The 18917-nt window shown below is 48.8% G+C and overlaps 3 protein-coding genes across 8 annotated transcripts in view; 1 reads left to right on the top strand and 2 right to left on the bottom strand.

Moving 5' to 3' along the window:
• Window positions 1-10599, top strand: part of USP49 (ubiquitin specific peptidase 49) — a 42102-nt gene extending 31503 nt beyond the window's left edge. The window contains exons 4-6 of the mRNA XM_081245130.1: window positions 2408-2516; window positions 3070-3275; window positions 4219-10599. Of these exons, the coding sequence (XP_081101256.1) occupies window positions 2408-2516; window positions 3070-3275; window positions 4219-4409 (506 nt within the window). The 3' untranslated portion in view covers window positions 4410-10599. The remainder of the gene's footprint in view (window positions 1-2407; window positions 2517-3069; window positions 3276-4218) is intronic.
• Window positions 10600-10631: 32 nt separating this feature from the next.
• Window positions 10632-11947, bottom strand: TOMM6 (translocase of outer mitochondrial membrane 6). The gene is made up of 3 exons (XM_081245680.1): window positions 11816-11947; window positions 11172-11276; window positions 10632-10948 (listed from the first exon to the last, which is right to left on the bottom strand). The coding sequence occupies exons 1-2, from the start codon at window positions 11941-11943 to the stop codon at window positions 11180-11182; spliced, it is 225 nt and encodes a 74-aa protein (XP_081101806.1). The 5' UTR covers window positions 11944-11947; the 3' UTR covers window positions 10632-10948; window positions 11172-11179.
• A 567-nt stretch (window positions 11948-12514) lies between these two features.
• Window positions 12515-18566, bottom strand: PRICKLE4 (prickle planar cell polarity protein 4). 6 transcript variants are annotated; one of them, XM_081245677.1, is made up of 8 exons: window positions 18482-18566; window positions 16927-17383; window positions 16108-16254; window positions 15490-15597; window positions 14649-14786; window positions 14158-14361; window positions 13377-13581; window positions 12515-12902 (listed from the first exon to the last, which is right to left on the bottom strand). In XM_081245677.1, exons 3-8 carry the CDS (start codon window positions 16240-16242, stop codon window positions 12529-12531), a joined length of 1164 nt encoding a protein of 387 aa, XP_081101803.1. In that variant the 5' UTR covers window positions 16243-16254; window positions 16927-17383; window positions 18482-18566; the 3' UTR covers window positions 12515-12528. The 6 variants fall into 6 exon arrangements, with proteins under 6 accessions (XP_081101803.1, XP_081101804.1, XP_081101800.1 ...); XM_081245678.1 differs by having other exon boundaries at window positions 17072-17383; XM_081245674.1 differs by having other exon boundaries at window positions 16108-17383.
• Between the last annotated feature and the right edge of the window lie 351 nt (window positions 18567-18917).

The following is an 18917-nucleotide window of genomic DNA, read 5'->3' as shown; positions in this document are numbered from 1 at the left end:
CCCCCCCATCCCCACCCCCATGTCTTACCACACTAACACTTACTGCTTTTGCTAACCCAGCATGTACAGAGGAAATGCAGAGCAAATACTTTGAAGCTGATGTTTGGGTTTCTGGCATATAGAGATTTGGAAACTAAGATGAATGGATTGTGCAGAGATCTGAAATCAATTTGCAGCCATACTGTAGTCTGGACTACAAGTTTTGGGAATGACAGTTTTACGGTAGCCCTTTTAATACTTCTGCACATGGTTTTTTAAAGTAGCACATTGTGGGAAACCTGTTCTCTGTGAAGAATCGGGATAAAAATCAAGTCACACCTGCTATCATTTTGCCATTTTAAAACAAAATTTGAAGTGCTGTATTTGGTTAACCATAAACTCACCTATCCTGTTCCATATTGAGATATAAAGGCAGTGACTTAAATTATCTTATTAGAACATTGTTTTTTCTTTTTAAAATAGTGATTCATAAAGCTTTATAATTGTAAGGAACAGAAGGATGTTAACAGCCTTAACTCTATCATTCTTGGACTTGATAGATTATGCAAGAAATACTTTTTTTTTATTTTTGCAAGAAAGGATTGTTTTTCTGGTTGCCATATGTGCCCACTTTTCAGTATTTCTATGGACAGGTTCAAATAGCAGGGAAGGAAAGCTATGGTGAAGGGATGAGATGCATTGATCTGTTGCTTGTGAAAGTTTCAAAACTTTCAGTCTTCCGCCTTTCTGTGTGGCCAGCTTAATCAAATGGGAGACAGAACTGATCAATCTCAATTGAATCAGTAATATCTTTTTCTTTGTGAATTTCGTTTTAGGGAAACAAAGCCATATTCTATTATTGTCTTCATCTTAGCTCACTTACTCCCTCTGCTGAGAGTAGCAGTCAATGCCAGGATTCCCAGGCAGAGCTGCAGTAATTTTCAAAAATCTGCTGGTGAACAGGAATGTAAAATAAGGCCAGGCCCCTCTTTGAATTCTCTTTCCGTTCATGCTCTCACATATCATGACTACCAGCCCTAGTAAAAGCTGCAGTCTATTATGAGAAGCAACAGCTCCACATCCTATTGTCACAGAAAGCTCCTTGATACATCATCTGGCTGTGACTTGCTACCTTTCACGAGTGGTACAGACAGGACTTCGAAATCAGATGCCACGCTCTTCAGACACTGAGACCATGATTTCAACAGCTCAAAGACAATTAGCAGGCACCACAGTGGACCACTAATTTTATATTCCCATCCATTCACCGATTTAATTAATATAATAACAGACAGAGCAGTCATCAGTAAATGGTTATAGAGAAGGCTTCTGATGGAAATTAAGAGAACTTCATTTCCACTGTTTACTTGCTGTAATTTAGAAATGCATTTCACCCACAATTCAGTATCTTTAGAAACAAAATTGGAGTCTCTAGCACTGGTTCTGCTTTGAACTGGGTGTATTTGGCCAGCCTGTCAGCCTTGTCCTGCATGTCTAGCAGTGTGCTGTTACCAAGAAACATGTTTCAGAAAATAGGTACGGCATAAAAATATAAAACCAGGGACTTCCCTGGTGGTCCAGTGGGTAAGACTCCATGCTCCCAATGCAGTGGGCCCAGGTTCGATCCCTGGTCAGGGAACTAGATCCCACATGTATGACACAACTAAGACCCAGTGCAGCCAAATAAATAAATAAATATTTTTTAAAGAAAGTTTTTTTTTTTTTTGTGGTACGCGGGCCTCTCACTGGCCTCTCCCGTTGCAGAGCACAGGCTCCGAACGCGCAGGCCCAGTGGCCATGGCTCACGGGCCCGGCCGCTCCGCGGCATGTGGGATCCTCCCGGACTGGGGCATGAACCCACGTCCCCTGCATTGGCAGGCGGACCCTCAACCACTGCGCCACCAGGGAAGCCCAATAAATATTTTTAAAAAAACAACAAAAATATAAAACCAGCAAAGTTTCTTTTCTAAATATTTGTATAGGCCACAAGCAATTCACATGGGGAAAAAATCTGTTTAAACGCTGTCCTTTAGTAATCCTGTGTCCTCTTACCTTTTCCCTAAGCCTGAAATACATGCATTATCCCCCATTTCACAGGAAAGGAAACTGAGATTCCTTTCAGACAGTGGGAAGGACAAAGGATGCACCTTACAACTGAGTCAGCCTTCTTTAAGCAGCCATCCCAAGAGTGCCACACAATCACTCCTTTCATCTCAACCAGAACTTCCGTGGCCACTCCATGCAGGCATATGCGAGGCTGGGAAATGCAGTCTTAGAGAGGGTCACATTGCTGCCCCAAATACAATTGAGGTTTATTACTGAGAAATAAGAAGAATGCATATCGAGTGGCAAGTCACTGTCTCTGCCACAGCTCGGAAAGAATGAGTCTCCTCACAATCTATGTCTTGTGCCTTCCCAAACCATATAGGCAAACGACGAAAATCCAATCCAAAACCCCTTGTTCTGAGTGAAGCTAGAAAGCAGTTAATGATCTACAGACTACCTCAGGTCCTCCGGCTGCACCTTAAAAGATTCAGGTGAGCTTGCTCTGGGGCATCCCAGGTGGCTGTGAGCTGTGGGAATAGCTACTTCAAAGGCTTTGGCAAAGGCAAATGTCTTCTTCGGTGTTGGGAGGAGAAGCCTGTTCCCTAGAGGCCTCACACTTTCCATGGAGTGTATGGTTCATGCCCAGTGAAGCAAGCTGATGTCGGGGGCCAGGACTGGGCTTCTGCTCTCATGGTCCTATTTAATCAGCTAGCCTGTACTTGGATGTCTGTGCTTGAACATTTTCTGGCCTCGCTTGGGCTTTTATAGATTGATCTTCAGAATAAAGTATGAGATAATCTGTGAAAAGGAGGGCAGGAGGTAAAGTACAAAAAGAGTATTGCCTGAATTGCTTGTTCAGGGATTTCTAGTTTCAGAGAACATGCAATATTCACAGAAAATATATGTGAACATTGATTACCACTGTCTTGTTGTGAAAGAAAACCAAATCCAGGTTAAATTTTCTCCGTTCCCTGTTTCACCTACCTCTACCTCTGACCACACATGCCATTTCTTACTAGTAAGAAGTTTATATCCATGTTCTAGGTGGTCTGGCCGTAATCACCGAGAGAAGATTGGGGTCCATGTCGTCTTTGACCAGGTATTAACCATGGAACCTTACTGCTGCAGGGACATGCTCTCCTCTCTTGACAAAGAGACCTTTGCCTATGATCTCTCCGCAGTGGTCATGCATCACGGGAAAGGGTTTGGCTCAGGACACTACACAGCCTATTGCTACAACACAGAGGGAGGTGCGTGCGCTTTACTCTGTGGGGTGGGGGACACAAAAAAGGGTTGGTTTGTCCACATTTCATTCCTTTTATTTAATCTATAGGGGGATATTACATACATTAAAATCCAGTGGAAAGAATTATGAAAGATGGATTCAAATTTTGGATATATCACTAAGTAACAACATTTGATTGTTCTAAGAACTGACAGGAACTAACAAGTAAAAGTGCTGAGCACGGTGTCTAGTATGTAATGGTCAGTTAATGTTAGAGGTTATTGTTGTTATTAATACTTCTGCTGCAGACTTCAGTTTCATTCTTGGTTTTGCAGAAACAATATGACCCATCTAACTTCATGGAATCTCACTAGCCTCAGCTCATAACAAAGCTGAGGACACTTACTGAGCATTTACTACAAAGGCCCTTCCCAAGGAGCTTTCAGTCCTTGCCCTCAGAGCAGAGCCTCCCAGCTACTGCGCTGAGGCAGGTGGGCTGCAGATGTGTTTTCAGTAGTGTACCCATCCTGAACCCCGCAGCCCTTGGGGTAGCCAGGGTGAGCCTGTAAAAAATAACTTTTTATTCCTTCTAAGTTCTCCTTTATCACTTCTCTCTATTTACACTCCCCCTCTCCTCCTCCTCCTTTTCCCATCTCTTAGCCCCCAGTCTCCTGTCTTTGTAGAAAACCCTAATGGGCAGTGAAGAAGCCTGAATGAAATGAAATGAGGACAAAAATTATAGTCGGTCGATACTGCAAGCAGTATTGTGGTGGGGCTTGCGGGGTTAAAACCAGTGGTTTCCGGGAAGTCTGTTGGTTTCATTTACTTTTCTCTTCCTCCACCACCAACAATCAAGGGTTGGATCTATTCAGAACTCCTCTGTCCCTTTCCTTGTCTCCTTGTTTGCCTGGTGACTGAAATATAAGTTGGGTAGTCATTTTCTCTCTCTCTTTCATTTGGTTTCCTAGGTTTTTGGGTCCACTGCAATGACTCAAAGCTGAATGTATGCAGTGTCGAGGAAGTGTGCAAAACTCAAGCCTACATCCTTTTTTACACTCAAAGAACAGTTCAGGGCAATGCAAGAATCTCAGAAACCCAACTCCAAACTCAGGTGCAGTCCAGCAACAACGATGAGGGCAGACCACGGACCTTCCCCTGAATGGGAGGCACGTATCGAGGACTGGCTTGCTTTTAAACTATTGGTTTCTATACATCTTTCCTCGTATAGGAAATAAGGTTTACTGCAGGAACAGGTTACTAGGTTTGCATCACTGGGTCTAGAGCAGAAGGTACCAGGTGACTCATGTGCTATCATAAAATTTGTAGCAACTTTCTTTTAAATGGGTTTAGAAATGCCCTCCTTCGTTAAAACAAATCAAAAGGAGTAACTTCTATGAAGACTCTTTCATCAGTTGCTTCTGAATATAGAGGGATCTGGGTGGAGGAAAGAGGGAGTAAATTGGTCATATCCAGCCATGTTCTTTCTATTACATGATTCCCCTGCTAATCAGGACTCCTTGCAGCACCAGAAGAACCCTCCTGATGTGAGCAGCCCTCGACAGAGCACGCAAGGAGGGGCCCTGGGCTGGCAGCTTGCTGGATAGGATTGGTTCCAAGGCGGAAGGTGAAGTCTAAGGATTTTTTCCTACAAAGGAAGTAGCCCTCAAGGGTTGAAAATCTGCAGACTTCCTTTTTTAGGGGACAGCAGTTGAAGAATGGAATGAGATGCATGGAGGAAATTTCTCCATGTGAAATGGGAGGTTTTTCATGTGTCATACTCTCCCTGGCTGCTGCTGTCATTTAATCATACCACATCTTCTGAGATGACATCCCTTCATTCTAAAGAAGGAGCAGTTCACATGGGGAAGCAAGAAACTGGTACATGACATGTTCTTTGTGGCACACTGAGCCTAAGGGCACTCTGGGTACCTAGTTCTGTAGCAAATCCCTGGTTCAGGTCTAGGGCAAGCACATAGTTTGGTTTAAATTGGTCTTTGGGTCAGTTGTCTGAGGCCTTCTCAGAACTCAGTTAGGGGGTGGGGGTGGGGGGATAGCCAGTGGTCCAGGGCTTATCTAAATGCCTGTCATCCATTTCACCTTGGTGCAGCATGCAGCTTTTCTTAACCTGCAGCTTATTTCCTGTTCACAAGATGTGGGAGCTTTTGCTTTTCTAAGGCTTAGGAATCCTCCTCCTATATGTCTGAACAGTTTATTGTTGACAGTCCTGGCCTGTTTCCTCCAAAATCTGCTAATCCCTCCTGTTTCTTTACCCACCCACACTCAATCCATCAGAGAAAAAAGCAAGAGTGCCCTGTCCTTAACTCCAGTGCTAGTAAAATATATCTTTCTTTTTTAAGCTGGGTCAGTTTCTAAGTGGCATGAGATTGCCCAGATGGAAACTCTCTGCCCTATCAGGCACCACTGAATTTCCCTTCTCAGTCCTTCGTTTAGACTCACTAGTAAAAGTGAATGCAAACCGTAACTCTCACTGTGGGAGTGCTGCAGCCCGCCTCAGCCCGTCACTCTGAATGCTCATCTTTTGACTGAGTATTGTCATATTAACATTGCAATTCAGGTAGAAGTACAGTTGCCACCTGAAGAGGATAGATGTGAAGGGAGTTTGGGGAGGGATGGGAAGTTGGGTAAAGAAAGGCTAAAGAATGAGAGTCAAAGGTTTAGCGATGTTGAGGAACCACATTTCCCAAGCAGATCTGTAGCATTTGCTGTTGACCTCTTTTGAGATGAATTCTCCCATAGGACCTGCCAGAGAGCACTGAGACTTGGAGGAAATCAGACAGAAAATGGCTCACCCTGATAAGGAAGAGGAGTGACTATATTTTAAATTAAACTTGCTTTTTCCAACTCTGTGAGGTTCCTGTAATATTTAGCTTTTATTTGGAAGCGATAGCGTATGGCATTTTTTATGCTATTTGGTTTATATTGTCTACTGCAGGCTTCTTCGTACAAACTTGGCCTGGGCTTACCCTCACCTGGACACTGTTTTAAAGTGTCACAGCTGCCCATGCTGTCAGAGGCTCTGACGTGAGGCTGTATCCTCTAGATCCACATTTTTAAGTTGGCATGATTGGTGATGACTTTTTGTGGCAAGAGAAAAGCGCATTAACTCAAAAAAACCCAAGGAGAGTAAAAAGGGAAGGAAAATATAAATTGTGCCTCATCTTTCATTGAATGCTATATTTATTATTCTAGAAAAAGAGAACTTACAAATGGAGAAGTACTAGTAGAGCATCTACTTCATCCCTCAGGCTGTCCAGGGGAAAACAAGAAAAATAAACATCTAATAGAAAATCAAAAAATCTTCAAATTTAATTCTTAAAAATAGTTTTACACCAAGTATTAAGGATTATTAAGCAAAGGACTTGTAAAATAAGTGCTTAAATTAGCTGAACACACATTGTATCAAATTAACAAAATCATTTAAAATGAGTTGGAATAGAAACCAATACCAGAGTCCTCAATGAGCCGCACACACTTGAAGGTGCCCCTGCAGTGAGACACCTCAGGTACCCAGAGGCTGCAGCACTAGACGCTGTTGAGAAGTTAGTATTTATGGAGATTTTAATCAAAGAAAAGAGTCTCTTGCTGCATAAGCCAATGGCTGTTGTGACGGAAATGTCCCTTTGCCTTTAATTTATGTACATACTGGAAGTAGATGAATTTCTTAGTTGCATCTTACTTTAAGTCGAAACATTGTAAAGAGAAGAAAATAAGAACCGGGTAGAAATTGACTAGATGCTGCCAAATCAAACCCAAGATCTCCTAACTGAACCTTATGAGCCTGCTTCTTTCCCAGACAAGTAGTTGGAGTCCCGTTCTAGGAACCCTTCGTAGTTGGCTGGTGTGTTTACTTTTTGCTGTAGCCAGCCAAGATGAATGCACCCTGGCCCCTCAAATAGGATTTTACCTCAATCTAGCTTGACCCTCATACTTGTGGTTGCCTCTGAGAGCATCCATGCTAGTGTTTTTTTTTTTTTTTTTTTTAAAAAAAAAAAAAAAGGAATGCCCTCAATGGCCAAGAACTGAAGCTCTTATTTAAAGGTGGGCAGACCTCTTGCCTGCTTTGATCTAGTCCCTCTCAGGCTGATGGGGGCAGTGCCACACTGTAAAGAATTTCCAGATGTCTCTTACAATGTCATGAATAAAATTGGAAACTATAGAAGTGTTAATGTGTCCTATGGACTCAACAGCAGAGTTTATTTTTGTTTTTAATGGCAAGGCTTCTAGAGTCAATGATTGTATGAGTTCCCCGCTCAGGCTATGCTTACAGTTCCATCAGAGTGCAAGAACTAATGAGGTGGATTGGCTGGCAGTGGAGCATGGCCCTAGCCAGGTCCCAGCATAAACACAAGAGAGGTCAACAGTAGTACAGAATGAAAACTTGGTTGGGTGTTGGGGGTTGGGATGTGGGTGGGCAGGGAGGGAGAAATGGAGTTTGTTTTACTTACTGATAAAGCTTTGTGAACTAATTTTATACAATTCATAAAATTTGGTGCCTTGTACCCAATTATGGTTTGCATGGGATTGAAAAGATTAAGGGGAAGGATTCCTTCTTGTCATTTCAAGTGGCAAATGGGTCTGTATAGTGTAAAGGACATTTGGTGTCAGACTTTTTAAAAGCATTTCATATCTTGTGTGTGTGAAAGCAAATTATTCTTACCAGCAAGTTCTGAAATTTTTATTGTAATATCCAAAATCTTTGTGTTTGATTATTCATCAATGTCTCCTTTTCAAGGCAGACTATGTACCCCATTCTTTTTTACCACCCCTTTTATGTTCCAAACATTAGCTCAGGCCTTTTTAAAATCAGGCTGGGAGGGCTACCCCTTCCTAAACATATACTGTATTCCTATCTGGGATTATATCTTATAAGTGGAAGGGCTGCTTTTCCAGCTGGTTGGGAGAGCACAACTATTCAGAAGAAGGTCTTTTAGTTTTTCTAATGCTGGGCAACGTATGGTAGAAGTCAAACAAAAACGGTTCCTCCTGAAGTGGTACCTTCATTAGTTCTGAAGTTCTTTTGCACAAAATTTCAGGAAGCAGTGTAGAACACAATCCCCTATATGTGAACCTTTAGATTGTAAGGCAAGCCAGTGCACTGTGTAATATGCAAAAAAGAAGGCTCAAAGAACCTGTCCCAGCTCCCCAGCCCCACTCCCTGGCAGCTGCTGACTGGGATGGTGCTGAGTGGCTGTGGAAGGGGAAAAGACCCAGCCTGCTCACCTGCAGGGCTATAAACACAGCATGCTCCTTTTACTCCCACCTTAAGGTTTCCAAGACTTCACCAAAGGGTGTTTAAAAAGCTTACCACTCAAAGCGCATATAATAATTGGATCCCTCAGCCTAATTAGGTGAGGAGGTTGTATCTTTGGAATAAAACCTCCCATGGCCACTTAGTTTCTTTACCAGGTAAGTATGAATCTCCCTGGTGGTTCAGATTCTTTTTTGAAGTTAGCACTAAAGCTGAAAAGCGCCTTCTAAATATGACTGTGAGTTTAGTTTATATCTTCCACGTTTAAATTTACCATTTTCTTGGTCTACGGCTTTGACTTTAACCACTGTGTACTCAACCCAAACACTGTTCTAAGTACACCACAGCCACTAGAGCATTGAAGTGAATGGTCATTTTTGTGGACTTTCTCCATACTAAATTCTGCTGGCATGTTTCTATTTCAAATCTAACTAGGTTGTGTAGGAGATTTTCATAGTACTGTCATACTATGTTATGTGTTTACATCCTGTCATACGGTGTTAACTAGCCTGGGCTAAGCACCGTATGACAGGATGTGAAACTGACTTCCCTTGAGAAATGTGTTGAAATGATGAAAGCCAGCACTTTCATTTATGGAATAATTATTCATCAGAATTTGAGGAAATTGTAGATTTGGTAGCTTTAATCTGCTAAACTCTTATCACTTTCGGGAATTAAGGCAGTTTAAATGAAACTTTACCTTACCAGCTTTATGGCTTTATAAACCAACAGTGGCACTGTTACTTGAAGCTAAAACATTAAATTTTAAGTGAAACTTGAATTATGCTTTTGGAAGCTGCCATGTCTTTAATTTTGGCCAGATTTTGATTTTTAGCTTTGAAAATTTTTATCAAATAGAACTGTTCACAATTATGAATAGATCAGGTAGCAGACTTAAAGGATGTAAGTTTCACTCCTATAAAGAACAGGAGGTGCTGGTATTTCTAGTCTTAGCGCAGTGGTCTGATGCAGGCTGAAGGGACTTAAAAGTTTCCTTCCTGGTCACCATTTGCGGGGGTGATGGCTTTAAACCTAAGCCTTGCTTCATGTATGTTACCTTTCCTCATCAGATATAAACTTGTCAGAGCATCTGTGGTCCCCGTGTAGACTCTTAAAGGATCCTGCCTTCATGTTAAGCCAGCCACAGACCTGAATTCATACAAGCTCAAACTCCTTCCTCCTGAGAGATGGGACCTCCTCCCTGATTAATGCTCATAAGAGAATGGTGCTTTTCTTTAACATACAAAAAATCTAATTCCCTAACAGCTTTTAACCACATTTATGCCAGCAGGATCAAGGACCATTTTATTCTGTTTACCTTTAGTGAACAGATTGCTAAAGACAACACCTGTCAACTAACAATTAGGCCACTGTGGTGCATTTATACTGACCCTCCTTTCCAGTTCATGTCCTTTAATCCCACACCCGTTCCGTAAGAGACTCGGCACGGAAAAGTAGTATGTATTTTTTTAAAATGCCTAGTAGAGCAAATCAACTAGAAAAATTGCCAAGGGGAGCCTGTCACTATGTCCACACCTTTCTAGGCCTATGTGATTCTTTCCATGCCAGTTCCTTACATATTCCATTTCCAAAGAACCCCAAACTCCTGGACAGTGGTGGCAGTACCATGAATTTTAGGGTCAGAAAATAATCTATTTCCTTGTGAAGGAAGCAGCTTCCTCCAGCAGTGTCACTTCAGTGCCCACTGCCCAGGCTTACTTACCCCTTGCCTCTACCTGCACCTCACTGCCCTCAAATCCCACTGTACTATGGCAACAATGCCTCCCTGGTGCCTGGAAAACCCACCCGGTGCACTAAAATGCTATGCAACACCAAATGACTTCTTCCCTTAGTACTGCTCAAAAATGGAAATTCCTCAACAATATGCTTCATCCTATGCTAACATCAATGAACGGTGGCTACAGTTTCCTTTTCTTTTTTTCTTTTGAAAATATGAAGCAAACCATCTCTGTTACAATCCATGTTTGGGGCTTGTTCCTGTCTCTCTCGAGTGTGAAATATAAATCATGTTTTTATGATTTTTGTAAATCTTGACTTTTTACACCTTGTTTTTGTAAGCCGAAGTTTCTTATTAAAAGAATAAAATGGCTGTCTTTGTGTACAGTTTTTATTTGTTAAAATACCATTAGAATATTCCTCAGGACAAGAGCAAAGATCATCCCCTGCAGAAACTTTGGAACTATGTACAGAACTTTACAGAACACAGGACAACACTTTAGCTGGACCCTACCTGCTGACCAGAGAAGGGTGTTCTGAGTGGACTCAGCAAAGAAAAGGAAATCAAGCAGGGAAGGAAAGGTGCCCATCTGAATCAAACTTCAGCCGCCATCAGGGCAAGTCTTGTGACGGTCACAGATCGGAGGCTCTGTTTTTGGAAGGTTCGAGTACAGCACAGGGGTTCCATGTGTCTGCAATCAGACAACAGGTGGCATCAGAAATGTAAAATCATTAGAGGGAAATTGGTAAGAGACTCAAATCCCTTGGAACATCTGGAGACACATCTAACTAGGAATAGCCAAGGATTTTACATCAAGTCTCTTTATCTATTATTTTGTGAATAGCTGATATAAATTATTTCTTATCCCAGTCTCTAGGACTCCTAAAACAGGCAGAACAGTGGTTAATGCTTACCTTTACGGCTACACCCCAGGCTGAGGTGCCATTAGGTCAATGTCACTCAAATTCCTGGCCAGCCAAACTCCGGCAGCAAAAAGTCCCAAATTGAGGATCAAGTTCCTGGAAAAAATGCATCCCTTTAACCCTGTGGTCACTGAGTCACGTGTCTTTGGTCAGTGAAAGATGGGCTGGGGGGGGGAAGCTTCCCATCACCACCCTGGAAGCCGCCCCCTCCCAAGGCAAAAACACTTTAGAATCGCAAGAGCATCATCGATGGTTACATAATAGGTTACCCAAGACCCACGTGGTTATTTAAGGTTCGTTTCTACGTCTAGTAAGAGTAGGGTCAAATGCAAAACCCAATTAAGTACTCGTCCAGGGCCGAAAAGCCTGTTTACGTGTTGGCGCCTCCTCTCCCCGGGTCTCCGCGGGTAGGGTAAGATTCTCTAGACAGACCCCGGTGACTGAAAGGAGCGCTTTGGCCGCACGGGAACTCTCCCGGTCAAGGACCTCAGCAAAGCACAGCCAGAGCCACGAAAAGGCCGAGATACTGGCGGTGTAAAAAATCCGGAGGGCCCAGCCTCGGCGAAGAAGGAAACCTGACACGTAATACGTGCGCGAAGGGCAGGAGAGCGACCAAGCTCCCGTGCCTCGGTTACCTGCGGAAGTCATTCCTATCGGTGGCGAAGCGGTAGACGCCCCGAAGCCAGTCTCCCACGTTGTCTGGAATTTCGGGAGCTTCATTTGCCGAGCCCGCAGCGATCACGCCTGCCCCACTGGAAGCCATAGCAGCACACCAGCGATCCGCAAGGTCTCTCACCACGCCCCTTGTCGGCGCCAGCAGATCACGCAACTTCCGGTCTCGCGTTTCCGCTGGCTACTCGCCGACAGAGGGCGCAGTGGCTTGAGCTTGGTAAGACGCCGGGAGTGAGAACTCCCGGGCTGCGAGTCCGCGACCTCTGCCGGGAGAGGAGCGCCGTCCAGCTCCAACCTCCCCTGGTCGGGTTCCACCTCCGGCTCCCTCCTGGCCTTCGGCTGGCCCACCCTGTCAGTCACAGGTGGTCTCTGAGTGATCACTTCGTTGGCTCAGGAGGAGGATGCTGAGGATGGGGCTGCCTAGCCTGTGGGGGTGGGGTAGGGTCTCACTCAGCAGGGGATGCGTAGCTTTGAGGAATGGGGCTCCCCAAGAGTCTCCATGAAAAGTCAGAGAATGCGCGGGCTAAAGGGAGGCACTCCAAATTTGTTATTTCGCCGCCTCTCCCAGCCATGGGCCCTGATGGCGTTCAGTCTAGGGTTTTTATAGGGGGAGGAGAGCTTTGCTCTCTCACCTTACAGATTACCTCCCCAGCCACCCTTTTTCCGGGCCGCGCCACTAGCAAATGGTGCAATGCTTCCTGGAGGTGTCGCTGTCCCCAGCTTGGAGATTGCCGGGGGTCTCCCAGGGCCGGGGAAGGCGCTGGCCTAAGAAAAAGCCTTCGGGTTCCGATTCAGAGGAAGAGGAGCAGGTGGGGCACGAAGCGTCCTCCTTGGGATCAAGGGGAGTCTCTGGGCAGCCCTGCTCTTGCCCTTTGGGTGTCTCCGCCTGGTCCCCAGCTCTACACTCCTGCTCCGGGCTGGATCCAAGCATCCCCCTCTGGGTTTCCAGACTGGAGCTGGCGGCAGTAGCGAGAAGGGCTGCCCGGGAGATGATCGCGGCATTCCGCGGGGCGCGGTGCCCGTCTTCAAATCCGCCGAGCTCCGCCTCCCCTGTTCCGGGCCGGGTCAGAAACGCCCATCTCAGTGCCGCGAGTCTCCCTCTCCCAGATCCGGGCGGGACGGCCGCCAGAAGCCAGTCCCAGTCGGGGCCCAGCCTCCCGCCCCGCCCCCGGGCCTTGCGCGCCGCCGCGGTGAGTCCTCTCCCGGCTCCCCGCCCCTCCCCGCCTCCGCCCAGCAGAGGGCGGCCGCGGCCCCAGCCCAGGAGCGAGTCCCGTGCCGCAGCCTCAACCGCGGCGCGGGGTGGGTTCTGGAGGCCCTCGGAGCGCTCCGGCCAGGGACGCGCGGTGAGAGCTGCGGGCCCCGAGGCTCGGGTCTGGGGGGGTGCGGTGGGGGGGACGGGGGCGCTGCTGGAGGGGCGGGACGGCGTGGGACCGGGACGAGGGTCCCAGCCCGGGAGAACTCCCCCTCAGCCCAGCTCAAGCCGCTGCCCCCTTCCCCTTTGATCTGCACCTTCTCCTCCCTTACCCGGGGACGCCCTGCCTTCCACTGTCGGGGCCGGACTCGAGCCGGCATCCGAATAGCGTCTCTCAAAGCAGCTGGGGCAGCAGGGGCCGCCGCCCAGCAGGGCATAACGTCCCCCGCCCAAGGGCCCGGCGCAGTCCTGGCAGCAGAAGTGGTTCTCGTGCCAGCGCCGTCCCTCGGCCTCGGTGCAGCGGCGGGAGAAGATCAGCTGGGAGAGGGAGAGGGGAACGGCTCATTCATTCATTCACTCATTCATTCATCCAGTAACCACGCCTTATACCCAGTTGACGCTAAAGCACGTCTACAGACATTCCCATTTGATCTACTCAACCACTCTCGGATGCGGGGAGGGCTGATTGGCTTAGCCAGGATCCCCCAGCTAGCAGGTGGCACAGCCTGAAGAAGTGCGACCCGGGTCTCCTGGACGCCCAACCCAGGGTTCCGTGCAGCCTCTTGTGCGGACATTGAGGGAGTTCCTCGCAGGAGCAGGCCCAGCACTGGGCACCCGACGTACTGAGATGAACGTCTGTCTAAGAGTTCCCGCTCTGGAGAAATCCTCTCAGAGTCCAAGAAAATTTGGGAGACTGCTTGCGGTGAGGGAGGGCACAAAGGCAACGAGTCCCAGGTGCCCAGAGCTCAAGTCAGAGCAAAGGGAATACAAAGTTCCCAGGCTGGTTCCTAGTTCTCTGTTCCCCACTCCGTGGTACTGGAAGAGGTGTCCCGTTGCATCTGCCGCGTTGGACCCTGGGCAGACCCCCTCCAGCCCCTCCCCTCGAGGCTGTACCTGGTCACAAGCCGGGCAGCGCGGCCGCAGCAGCTCTGCGTGATGACGGCCGCAGTAGAGACGCCCATCGTGGGAGAAGTAGATGAGGTTTATCAGGGCCTGGCCACAGGCCTGGCAGGCAAAGCAAGCCCGGTGCCAGCAGCGCTGCTCTCCTGCCCGAGCTGTGAACACTCCGTACTCCCCTGGCCTCAGCTGCTCCCTGCACTGCGGGGTGCGGGTGCTGCGCTGGTCAGAGGCCCTCCTACCTTCTCTCCTGGCTCTTCCATCCCAACCCCAACCTAACTGTTCTCCCCATATTTCTGGCAAGCCCACCTCCACTGCAGGCTCCACGAAGAACCCCTAAATTTGGTTTCCCTTTTTCCTAAACTTTGCCAAACTGTCAATCCCCAAACCCCTTTTCCCCCTTCAAGAATCCCAGAAGCCAGCCCCTTCTGAAGAAGTGAGAGGGCAAAGAGGAGGAAGGGGAATATTGGGGGGAGGGTGCTACATACCTTTTCACAGGTGCATTCTTCAAGCTTGGGAGGTACTAGGCGGGCCACCCCCTGTCCCAGGGCCTCCCGCCTCCGCTGGGCACAGAAGAGCCGCAGCTCAGCCAGCTCCTCCTCCCCAGGGGCCAGGCAGTAGCGCTCCTGCAGAAACAGAGGTCCACTGTGACCGGGAGAGCCCCAGCAGGCAAGGTTGAAGTTTGACTGGAGAGGGGAGGTTTAGCTGCTGGGTCAAAGGAGGGTTGTGAAACCTCAGGGAGCTGCAGGAGATAACAGCACAGAAGGGCACTGAGGAGAGGGAAAGAGGGAAAAGAACTGGCATAAGTCCACCTCCGTCTCACCACCCCCTCCCCCACCAGCAATGGTGATCGCTCAGGTCCTGACAGCCCTACAGTACTTAGCCCATCTCCATATATTTAGATCCTGGCTCCCAATGAGCTGTAGCTTAATATCACTTCCCACTGTATTTTCCCTATTTATTCCATATTCTCCTGCCTCGCCTCCCCAGCTGAACTGTAAGCCTTTAGACTGGGCACACATAGGCCCTCAATAAATACTTAACCACCATACTCTCTACATTTGTACATTCCATTATCAGTTTCAAAAGCTGGTCATGTCCATTTTCTCATTTGCTCTTCAACTAAGCATTGTGGTGGGCAGAGCAGATGTTACTGCACCCATTATGTAGTTGTGAAAGCTCAGGCTGGGGGTGGGGGATGACTTCCCCCAATTAGTGGCAAAGCTAGGCCTTAAATGCATGTCCCCTGCCTTTTGGACCAAACTCCTTCCCACGGTAAGTAAAGAAAGGGAGGCAAGAGAGAGGAAAGCTGGGGAGAGGGAGACCCACATCGCTGTCCTGTGGAGGGAGCTGCTGCAGGAGGGTCCGGAGTCCAGGCCAGCTGGGGGCTTGGTTGGTGTCCAGGCCAGGGTTCCCCAAGCTCAGGACTTCAGGATCCTGAGGAAACGCAGCAAAAGGAGAGAAGCAGAGCTCGGCTTTTCCTTCCTTCCCCTTCTTTCCTTCCCTCTTCATTGCCACCTCTTCGCCAATCTGGAACAACATCCAAGCACCCCCCTCCATTTGGAGGATCCTCCTTCAAGATCACAAGGACAGCTGATCCACTCCCACGTTTGTGGTCTGATTGAGGCAGGTTAGGGGGGGGCGCACTGCAAAACAGCTTCCTTCTTATGCTTGAAATCACCCCTTTCACTCCTTAGAGGCAAAGTCCCTAGGTTCTGCTTTGACAACACAGACTCCCTAGGAGAGTATTCATGTATTCATGTGGATAAGTTTAAAGAAGTTGAACCCCTGTGTCCTGAGAGGGCTGTAGGGACAGGGATTCCTGCAAAGAGAAAGGGCTGCAAGAAGTTGGGCACAAAGGCTAACTACCTCCCACTTGGTGGAAATGGGAAGAGGTCCAAAGGATGGAGGGGGTGTTGGTCTCAGAGGGAAGGGCAGGACCCCTACCGCCTGAGCAGAGGTTTCCTCAGGGTCCTCCTCTGGCATGTGACCTGGGTTGCTGTCTGAGTTGACTGGTGGATTTGGCTCCGGAAGGGTCAGCCTCTCCCCTTGGTGGGGCCAGCCAGAGTTCAGCAGTGACATTGGTGGCAAAGTCTGCACAGAAAACAACAAGACGCCTCCCATTTATTGGGCCACGACAGTGTGCTAGGCAGGCTAAATGCTTTCTGGGCGTTATCTCCTTCAGTCCTACCAACAGCTATGTGAATCAGGTGGGGTTTTTTTGTTTTTTGTTTTTTGTTTTTGGCGGTACGCGGGCCTCTCACTGTGTGGCCTATCCTGTTGCGGAGCACAGGCTCCGGACGCACAGTCTCAGCGGCCATGGCTCACGGGCCCAGCAGCTCCGCGGCAGGTGGGATCTTCCCGGACCGGGGCACAAACCCGTGTTCCCTGCATCGGCAGGCGGACTCTCAACCACTGCGCCACCAGGGAAGCCCAGGTAGTATTCTTATCACCATTTTACAGATGGCCCAACTGAGGCTTGGAAAGCGTACATGGTCTGCCCAAGGTCACACAGCTAGTAAATGGCAGAGCCAGATCTTGAGGCCAAATCTTTCAGCTCCAGAGTTTCTGAAGCTCAAACTCAGGGGTCTCCCAAGATTGGGATGGAGGAAACAGGAGGCCCATAGTGGAAGGAGAGGGCATTTTGTCTTTCTGGTGCTGGTGAGCCTTTGGGTAGACTGGCCCCTTGTTCCCCACCTCCCCTGCCATAGCTCCCACCACCTCTCACTGTGCACTCAGCAGCACCCAGTGAGCCTACTTCCTCACCTCTCCCTGCTTTTCCCGCTGTAGGCTTGGGCTGGGTGAAAGGACCACTTCACCGGGAGGCCCTTCTCAGCCTATCCAGCCTATACCAGCTCTCCTTTCCCTGAGCTCCAGAAATAAGTACAGTGGGTGCCCCAAGATTTAGCACCTAATGTTTCTCTTTGCGCCCTGTGTCTCTCTCAGCTCCTCATCTAGTCTATCAGCTCCTCCAGGACAGACAAAATCCTGTGCTTCTATCTTCTATCTCTAGTGGCAACTTCATTGGATAATTCTAAGTGCATCTCTTCAGCCCTCCTCTGGGCAAGCCCTGGTATGGCCACAGTATCTTGGGGATAGGAGGTGACTATTGAAGTAGAAAAGGGATGGGCCTTGCCCTCAAGGAGCTCATAGTCTACTGGGTAAGGCACAGATGAAACCAGGCAGGATGGGGCCAGGGTTCTGGGCAGATATACACAGCACCCTAGGAAGAAAAAAAAAAAAAAAAAACAGAGTAAACTTTTCAAGAATGTTTACCCTGTGCCAGGGACTTTTCCAGCATATTACATAATATCTTCACAACAATCCTGTGAGGTAGCTTCTATTATCCCATTTTACGGTTGAAACAAACTGAAGTTAAACTTGGCTGAGGTCACATTAGAAGGTTAAGGGAAGCTTTAGAGGAGGAGGTTGCCTTTGAGAGCTGGGTTGGATTCTAATGGCAGCTGGGCACAGGAGGGCATCACCAAATCCCTGGCCTCTATAAGACCCAGCTTTGGGGCTGGGAACAGGGTTTGGACTATGACAATTATAGTGTTTCCCAGCCCGGAGCTCCGCCCTGTGCCACCCTTCCCTGCTTCCTGGCTCCACACCCATCTGCTTCCTTCCTGTTCTGTCCCTCAGATCAGGTTTCCTGTGGAAGGCAGCCAGGATGGGCTGTTCACACCCAGGGCCAGGAGTAGCCACTTCCCCTGGGCTCCAGGAGGCAAGAGATGCTTGCGGGAGGGGGTGGGCATCGAAGCGGGGTATCTGGGGCCCCAGAGGAAACTTGCACCCCTCTTCCAGATTAGTTCTAGTTTGCATGAAATCATCCCACACAGGAACAACACTCAGAAATCAGTCTTCACCCCTCACCCTCATCGCCCCCAGGGCGGCATAACTCCACGTCTGCTTAGCGCTGGACCCCACTTACGTGCTGGATTCCTTCCAGAATTCCCCTCCCCGCTTACAAAAGGGAAAAGACTGAACCCCCCTCCCCGCCCCCGCGCAGGTGTAACCAGTCTCAGGAGTTCTACCTTCCCAACCCACCACTGCCCTGAAGGGCAGAGTCTAGGGATTGGGAAGTGGCGGGGGAGGGGGAGGGTGTAAGGGATGGAAGGTTTCCCCGGACAGTGAGAGGAAGGAGGGGAAGAGAAGTGTCCGGTCCCGCCAAGTGCCCTCTCGACAGATCCCCAAAGTTTTTTCTTGGGCATGTGGGGCCCACCTCCGAAGTGGGACGCGGTGTGGTTCCCGAGTCAGCTGGGGTTCCCAGTCTGGCTGCTGGGAGTTTAGGGGAAGGGACGGGACTCCGCCGGGGTCTCACCCTCGCTGCGCGCTGTTGTCCGGGCAGTTCTGGACAGACCCTGCCGTCGGGCCCTTCACCCAGTTCCCACCCTCAGGCCTCGACACCCGCCTCTGCCCGCCCCGGGAGCGCGCCTTCCGCTCCCACGCCCCCAGCGGGCCCTGCCAGCCCCTCCGGGGCTGGTAGAGCCGGACGGGGGGAGGGGCCTAGAGCTGCCGACTGAGGGAAAGCATTTGAGGGATCTCGGGTGAAAAGTGTGCAGGCTCCACTGCCTCCGTGCCCATGGGATTAGCACTGGGACCGCGTCCCGGCGGGCGCGGAGCAGACCCTCGGGAGCCGTCATTATGCCGGGTCCTCAAGCACTCGCGGAACAGAACGCCTTTCGGAGCCCGCAGGTCCCCCCAGACCTTCCTTCTGGTCTCCTAGCCCCGCCCCTCTCTGTGTGTCCCCACCCCCA

The sequence above is a fragment of the Mesoplodon bidens genome (genome assembly GCF_964165515.1).
Source record: "Mesoplodon bidens genome assembly, chromosome: 10".
Classification (NCBI taxonomy): Eukaryota; Metazoa; Chordata; class Mammalia; order Artiodactyla; family Ziphiidae; genus Mesoplodon; species Mesoplodon bidens.
This window is presented reverse-complemented; position numbering and strand designations above follow the sequence as displayed.